Raw genomic sequence first — 15,677 nt, forward strand, 5'->3', positions numbered from 1 at the left:
CGTCCATAACCCCAAGAGCATATTCCTAGAAGGAGAACAACTCAGAGGACATATTCCTAGTAGAGGAAGACTAGTTAGAAACAGTATGTACAGATATATTGGCAGCCTTGCATTTTACAATGGAGTGCAACGGAGCAGAATGTTCTGTTTTCTCTATTCAAAACTGGTTGAATGGCTATTTTTACCCTGTAGGCACCTGCAACCTACCACAGGGGAGATAAACAACATCATAAACAAGAATCCTTACCTCCAACCAAATTCATTTGAATTTTGTCAAATTTAGTCCAGGCCATTTTTTTACATTGAAGTGAAAAATCTCAATTTAAGTTTAGATTTTATACACGTGTAAACAAATACATGTGTACACACCAAAAAGTTCTCAAGTTTAACTTATTTGAGAAGAAATAGTGAATCGTGCAAAAAAAAAACATTCAACACACCGTCAGAAGCTGGTTTGAAGTTGTTGGCATGCAGATCACAGCATGATGAAGATTGCATTTTGAGCCTTGGGGACCTCAGGTTTTATATTCAGTGAGTATGTTTCTTCCGTCAGGAAGATTTCAGACTGCACGCAAGATGCTCAGGTCCTCAACCCAGTGGTAGACAGTGGCTCTACTGTTTCTTAGCGGCACCCAGTTGAAGTGTAGCAATTGGACTATATGAAAATATATCCAGTTAATCTAATCTATAATCAAAGGATTCAATAGTAGATTATATTTAATATACTAAATATTAAATTGTTACTCATATTTTTGTGAAATTTGAAATTTGTCAATTTATCCCAATGATTTTCAATAACCACATTCAGTCAAACAGATATTAACAATAAATTTGGTTACAAAGGATTTCTTTAATGGCGGGATCCTACAGCCATTTTAGTCTGGGTTAAAAGTTATAAATATTTGTTGCAGCGTCCTCAGGACATCATGGTCGATGGAAATAGACTTGCTACCTTCCTGAACTACGTAAGTACATGTCTCTGTGTGTATTCAACTTGTGTTTTACTTCATAGAAAGAGGAACCTGATGCTTTCAAAACATTAGGCACTGGAAATCGTGTGGCTACTTTTTTAAATTACGTAAGTATGGGAATCCAGTTGCTGCTGTCAATTTACAGTAGCAGCTACTAATTTAGGGCTCTATTCAACATTACAGCGTGACGGAAATTTAAAGGCAATGTTCCCGCTTTAGCGGAGACAGCATTCACGTTGAATGCTGCATATGTCGGCTCAATCGGCAGTTACCTTAACAGATTGAATAGAGCCCTTAGATTCTTCTTTGTGGCTCTCTGTTTTGCATAATTGTTTTTCGCAGATCCATGACCTCCATTTCAATATTGGACTTCAAATGGTTGAGAAACATGGAATGTCAATCAATGTTACCGCATACTCATAAAATCACTGGCCATGTCCGAATACACATATTAGTGTGCTACATACTTAAACTGCATACTATGTACTCATCGTCGCATACTATTTATCATATACCGGTTAGTGAAAAGTATACAGCATTCCACGGCCGCAATGCAGTAGCGACTCCTGACAGGCTGAGTAGGTGGGGCGGAACTGAGTGCGGGTGTATTTTTTTCAAATTCAACAGACATGCATCGCATTAACCAGCCTGATAATAGTTATTTTCTCTAAACTCTGAAAAAAATAGAAATTGAGTTATAGGCCTACTCAGGCTGTTTATAGCCAGACTATCACATTATAGCCAGACTATCACAGCCAACTATACCGTAGTGTAAAAAACTGATCGGAGTTGTGGTGGTAAACATACTTGATCTTGCTATAACTGCTGGTTTGAGTTAGGGCTATCATGGTGGTGTCCATTAAAACACAGAGATGATGTCCCAAAAAGCAGCAGCTATTCTTCCTGGGTTTCCACACAAAACATGAAACATGACATAATAAAGAACATTAATAGACAAGAAAAGCTCAAGGACAGAACTACATCAATTAAACTTTTTTAATTTTTAAAGGCACACGTAGCCTACATATCAATACCAATACATACACAAACTATCAAGGTCAAATAGGGGAGAGGCGTTGTGCCACGAGGTGTTAATTTATCTGTTTTTTGAAACCAGGTTTTCTGTTCATTTGAGCAATATGAGATGGAACAGAGTTCCATACCATAAGGGCTCTATATAATACTGTACACTTTCTTGAATTTGTCCTGGATTTGGGGACTGTGAAAAGACCCCTGGTGGCATGTTTGTGGGTAAGTGTGTGTGTCAGAGCTGTGTGTAAGTTGACTATGCAAATCATTTGGGATTTTCAACAATGTTTCTAATAAAAAGATAGTGATGCAGTCAATCTCTCTTCAACTCTTAGCCAAGAAAGACTGACATGTATAGTATTTATATCAGCCCTCTGATTACAATGAACAGCAAGATGTGCTGCTCTGTTCTGGGCCAGCTGCAGCTTAACTAGGTCTGTCCTTGCAGCACTCGACCACACGACTGGACAATAATGAAGATAAGACAAAACTAGAGCCTGCAGGACTTGCTTTTTGGAATGTGGTGTTAAAAAAGCAGAGCATCTCTTTATTACGGACAGACTCCCCATATTTACAACCATTGAATCTATATGTTTTGACCATGACAGTTTACAATCTAAGGTAACGCCAAGTAATTTAGTATCCTCTACTTGATCAACAGCCACAACATTCATTACCAGATTCAGCTGAGGTCTAGAACTTAGGGAATGATTTGTACCAAATGCAATGCTCTTAGTTTTAGAGATGTTCAGGACCAGTTTATTACTGGCCACCCATTCCAAAACAGACTGCAACTCTTTGTTAAGGGTTTCAGTGACTTCATTAGCTGTGGTTGCTGATGCGTATATGGTTGAATCATCAGCATACATGGACACACGTTTTGTTTAATGCCAGAGGCAGATTATTAGTAAAAATAGAAAAGAGTACAGGGCATAGAGATCTGCCCGGGGGTACACCACACTTTACGTGTTTGGCATTAGAGAAGCTTCCATTAAAGAAAACCCTTTGAGTTCTATTAGATAGATAGCTCTGAATCCACGATATGGCAGCGGTTGAAAAGCCATAACACATACGTTTGGTCAATAATCTCAAAGGCTGCACTGAAATCTAACAGTAGAGCTCTCATAATCTTATTATCAATTTCTTTCAAACAATCATCAGTAATTTATGTAAGTACAGTATATGTTGAGTACCCTTCTCTATAAGCATTCTGAAAGTCTGTATTTGGTCAAACACAATTCTTCCCAACAGTTTGCTAAGAGCTGGCAGCAAGCTTAAAGGTCTGCTGTTAGAACCAGTAAAGGCCGCTTTACCACTCTTGGGTAGCGGAATTACTTTGGCTTCCCTCCAGGCCTGAGGTCAAATACTTTCTTCTAGGCCCAGATTAAAGATATGACAGATAAGAGTGGTTATAGAGTCAGCTACCATCCAAGACTGCATCCTACCATCAGTAGCTTTCCCTCTAAGTTGTCAATGCCAGGAGGTTTGTCATTATTGATCATTAACAATCATCTTTCCACAGTAACTTTACAAAATTCTAACTCATTATTAGTGTTTTAGTGTCTTTCTGCCCATCATTTCATTTGAAGTTTTCCAACATTCTTAATATCATTGATCTTGGCTTAATAATATAGTTTCTTCTTTTTTGTCATTGAGTTTGTATTTTTATTTATTATGGATCCCCATTAGCCAAAGCAGCAGCTACTCTTCCTGGGGTCCAGCAAAATTAAGGCAGTTTATACAATTTTAAAACATTACAATACATTCACAGATTTCACAACACACTGTGTGCCCTCAGGCCACTACTCCACCACTACCACATATTTACATTACTAAATCCATGTGTATATATAGTGCATATGTTATCATATGTGTGTGTGTGTGTGTGCATGTGTCTGTGCCAATGTTTGTGTTGCTTCACAGTCCCCGCTGTGTGGTGTTTTTTTATTTATTTTTTATCTGTTCTTTAAATCTAATTTTACTGCTTGCGTCAGTAACTTGATGTGGAATAGAGTTCCATGTAGTCATGGCTCTATGTAGTACTGTGTGCCTCCCATAGTCTGTTCTGGACTTGGGGACTGTGAAGAGACCTCTGGTGGCATGTCTTGTGGGGTATGCATGGGTGTCCGAGCTGTGTGCCAGTAGTTTAGACAGACAGCTCGGTGCATTCAACATGTCAATACCTTTCATAAATAAAAGTTGTGATGAAGTCAATCTCTCCTCCACTTTCAGCCAGAAGAGATTGACATGCATATAATTAACATTAGTTCTCTATGTACATTAAAGGGCCAGCCCTGCTGCCCTGTTCTGAACCAATTGCAATTTTCCTGTAGGACCTGCCTTGTTGATAGTGTTGTTAAGAAGGTAGAGCATCACTTTATTATAGACAGACTTCTCCCCATCTTAGCTACTACTGCATCAATATGTTTTGACCCTGACAGTTTACAATCTAGTGTTACGCCAAGCAGTTTAGTCATCTGAACTTGCTCAATTTCCACATTATTTATTGCAAGATTTAGTTGAGGTTTAGGGTTTAGTGAGTGTTTTGTTCCAAATACAATGCTTTTAGTTTTAGAAATATTTAGGGCTAACTTATTCCTTGCCACCCACTCTGAAACTAACTGCAGCTCTTTGTTGAGTTGCAGTCATTTCAGTCGCTGTAGTAGCTGACGTGTATAGTGTTGAGTCATCCGCATACATGGAAACTGTGGCTTTAGTGGCATGTCGTTAGTAAAAAATTGAAAAAAGCAAGGGACCTATACAGCTACCCTGGGGAATTCCTGATTCTAACTGGATTATATTTGAGAGGCTTCCATTAAAAAAACACCCTCTGTGTTCTGTTAGACAAGTAACTCTTTATCCACATTATAGCAGGGGGTGTGAAGCCATAACACATATGTTTTTCCAGCAGTAGGCTATGATCAATAATGTCAAAAGCTGCACTGAAGTCTAACAGGACATTCCCCACAATCATTCTATCATCAATTTCTCTCAGCCAATCATCAGTCATTTATGTAAGTGCTGTGCTTGTTGAGTGTCCTTCCCTATAAGCATGCTGGAATTCTGTTGTCAATTTCTTTACTGTGAAATAGCATTGTATCTGGTCAAACACAATTTTTTCCAGAATTTTACTAAGGCTGATTGGTCGGCTATTTGAGCCAGTAAACGGGGCTTTACTATTCTTGGGTAGCAGAATGACTTTAGCTTCCCTCCAGGCCTGAGGGCACACGCTCTCTAGTAGGCTTAAATTAAAGATGTGGCAAATAGGAGAAGCAAATATCATCTGCTATTATCTGCAGTAATTTTCCATCTAGATTGTCAGACCCTGGTGGCTGGTTGATAGATAACAATAATTTTTTCACCTCTTCCACACTGACTTTACGGAATTCAAAAGTACAATTCTTGTCTTTCATAATTTGGTCCAATATACATGGATGTGTAGTGTCAGCGTTTGTTGCTGGTATGTCATCCCTAAGTTTGCTTATCTTGCCAATGAAAAAGTCATTAAAGTAGTTTGCAATATCAGTGGGCTTTTTGATGAATGAGCCATCTGATTCAATAAATGAAGGAGCCGAGTTGGCTTTTTCCCCCAAAATGTCATTAAAGGTGCCCCTAAGCTTTTTACTATCATTATTTATATAATTTATCTTTGTTTCATAGTGTAGTTTATTTTTATTTAGTTTAGTCACATGGTTTCTTAATTTGCAGTACGTTTGCTAATCAGTTGGGCTGCCAGACTTAATTGCCATACCCTTTTCCTTCCCAACCATACAATTTTTCAATTCCTCATCAATCCAAGGGCATTTAATAGTTTTTACAATCATTTTCTTAATGGGTGCGTGCTATAAGTAACTGGAATAAGTAGTTTCATAAATGCATTAAGTGCAGCTTCTGGTTGCTCCTCATTACACACCGCAGACCAACAAATATTCTTTACATCATCAACATATGAATCACTACAAAACTTATTGTATGACATCTTATACACTATATTAGGCCCAGACTTTGGCACTATGGTTTTCCTAGATATGGCTATTATATTGTGATCACTACATCCTATAGATTTGGATACCGCTTTAAAGCAAATATCTGCAGCGTTAGTAAAAATGTGATCAATACATGTTGATGATTAGTCACATAATTTCTCAATTTGCATTAAGTCAGCTAGTCAGATGTGCAGCCAGACTTATTAGCCACTCTTTTTGCCCCATCTCTTTCAACCATACAGTTTTTCAATTCCTCATCTATCCATGGAACCTTAACAGTTCTAAGAGTCATTTTCTTAACAGGTCCATGTTTATCAATAATTGTAAGAAGCAATTTCATAAATTCATCAAGTGCAGTGTTTGTGCTCCTTATTAATCACATCAGACCAACAAATATTTTTAACATTCACATAAGAGTAACAGCTAAATATTCTGTATGATCTCTTATACACTATTTTAGGCCCAGCTTTTGAAACTTTGGCTTTCTTGGATATAGCCACAATATTGTGATCACTGCATCCAATGGGTACAGATACAAATTCAGAACAAAGTTCTACAGTATTAGTAAAAATGTGATCGATACATGTGGATGAGCTTGTTCCTGTAGTGTTTGTAAACACCCTGGTAGGTTGATTAATAACCTGAACCAGATTATAGGCATTGGTTAGAGTGATAAGCTTCCTCTTTTTTTTTTTTTTTTACCAGGCAAGTCAGTTAAGAACAATTGTTATTTACAATGACAGCCTAGGAACAGTGGGTTAACTGCCTTGTTCAGGGGCAGAACGACAGATTTTTACCTTGTCAGCTCAAGGGATTCGATCCACCACCCTTTTGGTTACTAGCCCAACGCTCTAATCACTAGGCTACCTGCCACCCCAGGACAGCTTGATGGACAGCTTGATGAAAACCAGTCAATTTTCAGGTCCCCAAGAAAGTATACCTCTCTGTTTACATCACGTACACTATCAAACATTTCAGACATATTATTTAGATAGACTGTTAGCACTTGGTGGCCTATAGAAACACCCCAAAAGAAAAGGCTTTAGATGTGCCAAGTGAACCTGCAACCATAACACTTGACATAAGATATTCTCTTAGCATTACAGGGATATGGCTCTGCATATATACAGCAACACCTCCCCCATAACCATTTCTGTCTCTTCTATAGATGTTATATCCTTGTATTGCTACTGCTGTATCTAAGTCTCAGAAATGGCTAGTATATGAATGTTATCTGATGTTAGCAAGTTATTGATTTCATCAACCTTATTTCTAAGGCTACATATATTAATATGGGCTATTTTCAGCCATTTCCTGGGTAGCTTATCAGAGATAGACATAACATGGAAAAGAACATACAAAGCATGAGAAAAAAAGCTTCTGGGAGGGAGGGTGGAAGATGAGCCTGTCATAGTGGATGTAAGTAATGTCCCCACGCGCTCTGGCAGCTTTCATGGCTGGGATCAGTTCTTTCCTCTTCTGGCACACAGCTTTAGGATAGTCCTCGTTGAGGAAGATATACATTCCTCTCAAGTTCATGGCTCTTTCCAGAACAGCTACCTTGTCCTTGAACCTTGAACTTGATCACTATCGGCCTGGCCTGTCACCTGGGCTGGTGGTGGGTTTTCCAGTCCTGTGGGCGTCTTCCAGTCGGTGGTCCATCTTCAATTTCTCAGAGATCATTTCCCTCACTTTGTCCTCAGACTGTCCAGGTCTCATGTGGAGATTCTGAAATTACATCCACAACCATGTTGTTCCGCCTTGATTGTCCCTCGAGATGTATCCGTAATTATTATCATGGATTCACACACAGAACGGATGTCCTCTCTCAATTACTTAAAGATTGCTGTTCTCCTGTTTCAACTTATCAAGCAGACCCTTAGAAAACTACAAACTGTTCTTCAGGTCCTGGACCTCTCTGGTCAGGTCGTCCATTCTTTTATTAGTAGAATTCATGACTATTTGGACAAAACACTTGAAGCTATTGTCTTGTTGTTGTAACAACTGCTTGTAGAACTCTTTTTGTTCGTTTAAAAGATCATTCACCTGTGATAGAGAGACACCACTGTCCTCAACGGTACTCCCGCCGGCTTTGGTCTTTGTCATGGTAGCTAGCAACGTAGGTTATGTTGTTACTCCTCGCAGTTCCAGACAGGGCAGGTCACAGGAAAGATTGAACACAACAAACAGCAGGGATCTAGACAGCCACAAACCCGGGACAATCCGCGGACCCAGCCACAATGGCTAACCGCGTCGCAGGCTTCATTCAAGCCCTCAAGAAACCCTCTAGCTTGATAGCCATTTAGCCGACGCCAAATAGCGCCTCAGACTCGGCCTGGTCAGCAGGATCACTGAACAGAGAGTAGCAGTCCCAGCAACTGATGCCAAATGTGTCACAGGATCCAAACTAAAAAGTTAACTAGCTACTAAGAAACTTTTCAATACACTTTCAAAACAACAAACTTTACAAAACAAGAAACCGAGCTCTCCCTCGTTCCGCAGGAAGTGTTCAACAGTATGTTGCATGATGCTGGGCACTGTGCCGGATAGGGGAAATACACTGGATGCATGCATTAGAAGACTTGGGTGTTTTAGTGCGTGTTCTTTTAGCATATGGATTTATGGAGATGTGTGAAAAAAAATGCCTGTAGCTCATTTACAGTGTGGTTGTTGCGGCGTAGTTTGATGTTCCAAGGGCTGTTGCCCAGTTTATTATTTCAGTTGAATTATTGAAGATCATGAAGATGGATAAGGTTGAGTATGTAAGAATGGGATGGTTAACAAGGATAGTTAACTAGGTAACAAAAACATACATGGTAGTGATTCACATAAATAAGATAAACAAATATACACATGAATCTCAATAACATTAAATTAATATTACGGTGAAGAAACGTACACAATAGGTTTAAACATGAGTAAATGCTTAAAGGAAACGAATATATCATACAGTAAATGTACAAAATCAAATTATAGTATAAATTAAGAAATAATAACAAAATGACTTGGTCATAAACATCCAAAATACACAAAGGAAAGGGTTACAAGAGAAAAGGTGTGTTGTAACAAAACACTTGCAAACTGAAAGGGTTAGGTCTGCCACACTGATTAGTGACAAGTGTGGGTATTTAAAGATGGTGAATGAGCTGGAGTCCTGCCTCTGCTGGAGGGGGATTGGACAGGGGATGGTGGTTGGTGATAGGGTGAGGGCTGTAGTCAGGGTAGGGGCAATTTACCACAGTAGTCCATATACTGCCCATCTATTCTATTTAAAAAGAACTGAAGACAGAAACTTGGTTCCATTTCAACATATGTATTAGTGAAGCCAAAGTGCTGTAACATTATATCAAATTGCCTAGGACACACACCAAAACTTTTCAAATGTTCAAATCAAATTGGCTATTGCACAGAAAAACTTAGGCATTCCGATGCATCGCAAATTCACAACCACTGGACAACAACATAATAAACTAAAGCACTGATAATGTTATGGCTCTCGTTGGTGGTAGGAAGAGTGGACCAAAGCGCAGTGTGGAAAGTGTTCATGATTCTTTTATTTCAAAAACACTCAAACAAAATAACAAACGTGAAAACGAAAGGGCACAGTTCTGTCAGGCAGAAAACACGAAACAGAAAACAAGATCCCACAAAACCCAAAAGGAAAATAACAACTAATATATGATCCCCAATCAGAGACAACGATAGACAGCTGCCTCTGATTGGGAACCACACACGGCCAAAAACAAAGAGATAGAAAACATAGACTTTCCCACCCGAGTCACACCCTGACCTAACCAAACATAGAAAATAATAAGGAACTCTAAGGTCAGGGCGTGACAGATAATTGGGAAAGAGATCAAAATGGCTGCTACGGCTTGATCCATAAATTAAATCATTAAATAGGTACCCTAGCCTACAAAACTAAAACAATCCATACTGTATGTTCCTTATCAAAAGGGCGTATTAACATGACATCTATAACGCAACCACATCCCGAATCCCTGGTGCTGACAGATTCAGAAATCAAAAGATGGTTTAGTATTTGGTTTAAAAGCTCTGAGAATGCATCATCTGCGATTGCGTTGTTTCCCACTATTCGTTGATTTATATAATCGATCAGCTGTTGTCAAAGCCGAAATGAGTACGATATCCGGGCGTTTATAGTATACTGTATATTCGAATTTCAAAATACTGCATACTATTAAACTTCATTTTTTCGCATACCCAAACGGCCTACTATTTAGGATGCAAATATGGGTATTCGGACACGGCCACTAACATTGCTACAGTAGATGGTGGTGGGAAAAAAGTTTGTCAAACACTGTAAATTGACCGTTGGAGTCTGTCAGTTAATTTCAGTGTTGTACGCAATCAGGCCCTCAAGGACTGGAATTGCCCACCCCTGCCCTACAGTACACCATAACATGCTATCTCATTTATTGGTCCATGCTAATACTGTAAATATGATGTGAGTGTGTAAATAGATGTAGAATGCCATGCTTTGCAGAACTACAGCGCTTTTGGATGACTACTTTTTATACTGCACGTCTGTCTAGTTGAATGACTGGTTATTATGGATTTGGTGTTATGTTTAGTGTTATTAAACAATGTTGTCATAGTTTCAAGACTTCAAGACTTTCAAAACCCTTCTTCAGATCTTCAGTAATCTTTAGGATTGCTACAGATACATTTTTTTTACAACATGGAAACTATAATTTGTATGATTACATCTGTTACATAAAATTGTTGAATGTAAATACAGAACACATCCCTTAGAGAAGTAGGCTACAATAAATGGTATTAGCTGGAGTACTTCAGTGTATTAGTGAAGCCAGCTCACAAGGCAGTCTTTTCCCTGACAGATGAGTGATGTTGAAGCTGGAGGAGCCACTGTGTTCCCAGACTTTGGAGCAGCTATCTATCCCAAAAAGGTGAGATATAAACAATTTAACTGCTCTCAAGCACAGCCCTCAGCACTAGGGGCCAGGAAAAACTATTGGTCAGGTCACACGGTCAGAGAAATCTCCTAGCCTTAGCCATCATACAATGTTAGCCTTGGTTGAGAGGGCCCACACTATCTTATAGTGAGCCATTACGTTGATGCAGTGGTGACTTACATGTACTGAACAGGGTATGTCTTCTCAATGTGTGTCCACAGGGAACTGCAGTCTTCTGGTACAACCTCTTTAGGAGTGGAGAGGGAGACTACAGGACCAGACACGCGGCCTGTCCTGTGTTAGTAGGAAGTAAATGGGGTGAGTCCGATGGAGAGTTTAATCTTAACACACAAACAGCCTCTCTAATCTCAGTCTGTTTATTGGTGTCAGTCATTTGATGTGTTTCTTTGACTACTTCCTAGTCAGTCTTCCTTGTGTTTCTCTATTATATCCCTCATGTAGGCTGCAATCAAACCTTCATAGCAATGTTACGGCAGTGTTTTTGTTCACAAACTTCTGATGGCACATACACTTACTTTGATAATAGGAAGCCTTTACCTGTGAGTGGAGTCTTCCTGGTAGTAGTAGGTTTCAACAGAGCCCTTAACCCCATTTCCACTGGCACTTTGAATTAAGGTCAAATTAGGGCTAAATTCGAGCTGGGTCGGAGCCCAGTTTCACAGCCCAGTTTTACTAAGCAACTGCCAGCTGATCACCGCTGGTTGCTGACACCACGTTTAGCTAGGTTGTCTGGGCTTGTTGCTGACTGTTAGCTATCACAATGACAAGCAGTACTGCAGTAGTCAGACATGACACGAATTACCACTATAGATGAATCCTTCATTTATTTTTGCACTACACAATACACTTTTATGAGAACAGTCAGCCCTCGAATGATAGCTAGCTAACGTTAGCTAACATTAGCTTGCAAATCAAAGTTGAAACAAGCCTACTTGTTAGCATTAACATGAGCTAGCATTCATTTTATCTGGTGAGGTTGTATTGAAACCTGTCATCTGGTTTGCTTGGTTAGCTAACTCTGTTCTTATATCTATTTATCGTGTGTTTTAGTTTTACTTTACTTTATAGTACCATACATTGATTACTGCATTGTTGGGAAAAGAGTTTGCAAGAAAGGAATTTCACTGTAATCGTGCATGTGACAATAAAACTTTAAGCTTTGAGTCTTTCTGTTAGTAGTAGGTTTTAACCGAGCCCTTAGTCTCACACATTGGAGAGAATTGAGATTGGCACTGACATTTCATATTTCTCTGTGTTGCCAGTGTCCAACAAATGGATCCATGAGCGAGGTCAAGAGTTTAGGAGGCCATGTGGCCTGACAGAAGTGGACTGAACCGAACCTCTCACCACTGACCTCAGACTGGAGGTGTACACTCTACCTACAGTGCCTGAACATTTTATTGATCTCTCTCTCTCTCTCTCTCTCTCACACTCACACTCACACTCACACTCACACTCACACACACACACACACACCTACTGTGGTATCCATTCTGGCTTTTAACAATGAGTTGAGTCTTGGCTCTTCAGTACCTATGCAGATAAAAGGAGGTGGATATGTGAATATACTGTGGGTATATGGCGTTAAAGGCTCTAATTTCTTGTTTTGTTTACTTGTTGTTTGTTTTGCATTATTCTTTTTTTTTTAAATGACATGCATAATCACATGCTGACAGCACAACCCTATGAGAACTTACTGTTTTCTGTCCACTACATTTGTATTTACAGACTGCTTAAATTATTACACCGTATGATTGTGACATTTTTTTAATATGGAAAATGTGAACCACAAGAAACAGTGTCTTTTATTAATGCCCCAATTCAGTCCTTTTCATTTTATTTTTCAATTATCACTTTGTCTACTAAATCTCAGTGAGCCTCCTTGGGCCACTGAAATGTTCAGTCTGACTGTGTTGGCGTGGTGATATAAATTTGAATATATTTACATACAGGTCTGATTGGTTGATAGAATCACCCCCTTACCCCTTCAAAAATAAAACAAAGGCACATGGTATTCAACCTGTCAGTTGGAGCTGGACCCTGAAAGAGAAAACTTCCACAGGTCTGAAGGCTACTTTGTTTTGTCATCAATCACACTTCACCATCTGGCAGTCCGACGGACGAATCTGGGTTTGGCCAATGCCAGGAGAACGCTACCTGCCCTAATGCATAGTGCCAACTGTAAAGTTTGGTGGAGGAGGAATAATAGTCTGGGGCTGTTTTTCATGGTTCAAGCTAGGCCCCTTAGTTCCAGTGAAGGGAAATTAACGCTACAGTGGTAAGCTTTTGGTTTTATTAATTTATTGCCACCGGGGCCCGCCAGTGTAACTGCTAAGCTGCTTGCTGACCTTACACTGTACTGCATGATTGTAGCAGGTTTATTAAGGTGTTAATTCTATTAGCTATATTGACTTTGACATTAGCTAAGGTGTCCACATACGTTTGGTCATGTAGTGTATGTTGCTGATACCAATCAATCAAATGTATTTATAAAGCCATTCTTACATCAGCTGATGTCACAAAGTGCTGTACAGAAACACAGCCTAAAACCCCAAACAACAAGCAATGCAGGTGTAGAAGCACAGTGGCTAGGAAAAACTCCCTATAAAGGCCAGAACCTAGGAAGAAACCTAGAGAGGAACCAGGCTATGAGTGGTGGCTAGTCCTCTTCTGGCTGTGCCGGGTGGAGATTATAACAGAACATGGCCAAGATGTTCAAATGTTCATAGATGACCAGCAGGGCCAAATAATAATAATCACAGTGGTCGTCGAGGGTGCAACAGGTCAGCACCTCAGGAGTAAATGTCAGTTGGCTTTTCATAGCCGATCATAATCTCTACCGCTCCTGCTGTCTCTAGAGAGTTGAAAACAGCAGGTCTGGGACACGTAGCACGTCCAGTGAACAGGTCAAGGTTCTGTAGTCACAGGCAGAACAGTTGAAACTGGAGCAGCAGCACGGCCAGGTGGACTGGGGACAGCAAGGAGTCATCAGGCCAGGCATGGTCCTAGGCCTCAGGTCCTCCGAGAGAGAGAAAGAGAGAGAGAAGTAGAGAGAGCATACTTAAATTCACACAGGACACCGGATAAGACAGGAGAAATAGTCCAGATATAACAGACTGACCCTAGCCCCCCGACGCAAACTACTGCAGCATAAATACTGGAGGCTGAGACAGGAGGGGTCGGGAGACACTGTGGCCCTGTCCAAAGATACCCCCGGACAGGACCAAACAGGTAGGATAAAACCCCCAGCTACTTTGCCAAAGCAAAGACCCCACACCACTAGAGTGATATCTTTAACCACCAACGTACCATCCTGAGACAAGGCCAAGTATAGCCCACAAAGATCTCCGCCACGGCACAACCCAAGGGGGGGCGCCAACCCGTACAGGAAGATCACGTCAGTGACTCAACGCACTCAAGTGACGCACCCCTCCTAGGGACGGCATGGAAGAGCACCAGTGTAATTGTGTGCACGTGTGAGCATTTCAAATTAGTGTTCAGATATTTTTACAGTCCCCGTAATTTTTTTCTGTCACCTGATGTCCCCGTAGAATTTAGTACAGCCATGGTGTTATGGAGCTGTCTCGGAAGAGCTATCCGTCTATAAAGAGTGTGTCCACAACTCTGTAATTGTTTTAAAGTCACCATTGGCGTCATGGTGAAATCCCTGAGTTGTTTCCTTCCTCTCCAGCAACTGAGTTAGGAAGGACACCTGTATCTTTGTAGTGACTGGGTGAATTGATACACTATCCAAAGTGTTATTAATATCTTCACCATGCGCAAATGGATATTCAATGTCTGGTTTTTCATTTTTTTTACCCATCTACCAATAGGTGCCCTTCTTTGCGAGGCATTGGAAAACCTCCCTGGTGTTTGTGGTTGAATCTGTGTTTGAAATTCACTGCTCGACTGAGGGACCTTACAGATAATTGTATGTGTGGCGTACAGAGATGAGGCAGTCATTAAAAAAATATGTTATTTAACACTATTAGTGCACACAGAGTGAGTCAAGGCAACTTAATATGACTTGTTAAGCGCATTTTTACTCCTGAACGTATTCAGGCTTTGTCACGATCGTCGTAATAATTATCGGACCAAGGCACAGCGGATGTTGAGTTCCACATAATTTATTAGAAAGTGAAACTTAGCAAAGACAAAAACAAATAAACAAAAAACTAACCTTGACTACAGAGTTGCTACGTGCACTAACTCAAAACAATATCCCATAAAACACAGGTGGAAAAAATGCTACTTAAATATGATCCCCAATTAGAGACAACGATAGCCAGCTGCCTCTAATTAGGAATCATACCAAACACCAACATAGAAAAACTAAACTAGAACCCCACATAGAAAATAATAACTAGAAAACCCCCCAGTCACACCCTGACCTACTCTACCATAGAAAATAAGGGCTCTCTATGGTCAGGACATGACAGGCTTGCCATAACAAAGGGGTTGAATACATTGACTGAAGACATTTCATTTTTTATTAATTGGTAAAAATCTGGAAAAACATAATTCCACTTTGACATTATGGGGAATTGTGTGTAGGCCAGTGAAAAATTCAGGCTTTAACACAAGTAAATGTGGAAAAAGTCAAGGGCTGTGAATACTTTCTGAAGGCGCTGTATGTAGCTGCAGTCCCGGAAATCCACTCCAAACCCCAAGAAACCCACAAATGAGGACAAACTTTTGCACCAGGGTGGGAATCAGTTTATGGATCACTTGCA

The 15,677-nt window shown here is 40.1% G+C and overlaps 1 protein-coding gene across 4 annotated transcripts in view; it reads left to right on the forward strand.

The window, feature by feature from the left end:
• The window catches only part of LOC129868206 (prolyl 4-hydroxylase subunit alpha-2-like), a 34,410-nt gene extending 21,515 nt beyond the window's left edge, over positions 1–12,895 (forward strand). For 2 of the 4 annotated variants that reach the window (XM_055941967.1, XM_055941969.1), the window contains 4 exons: positions 912–965; positions 10,849–10,917; positions 11,145–11,241; positions 12,207–12,895. In XM_055941967.1, coding sequence (XP_055797942.1) covers positions 912–965; positions 10,849–10,917; positions 11,145–11,241; positions 12,207–12,277 — 291 coding nt within the window. In that variant the 3' untranslated portion in view covers positions 12,278–12,895. Of the gene's footprint in view, positions 1–911; positions 966–1,012; positions 1,079–10,848; positions 10,918–11,144; positions 11,242–12,206 lie in introns of all 4 variants that reach the window. The other 2 variants (XM_055941966.1, XM_055941968.1) reach the window with 1 other exon arrangement.
• Positions 12,896–15,677: the final 2,782 nt, after the last annotated feature.

Source organism: Salvelinus fontinalis, chromosome 13 (genome assembly GCF_029448725.1).
Source record: "Salvelinus fontinalis isolate EN_2023a chromosome 13, ASM2944872v1, whole genome shotgun sequence".
NCBI lineage: Eukaryota > Metazoa > Chordata > Actinopteri > Salmoniformes > Salmonidae > Salvelinus > Salvelinus fontinalis.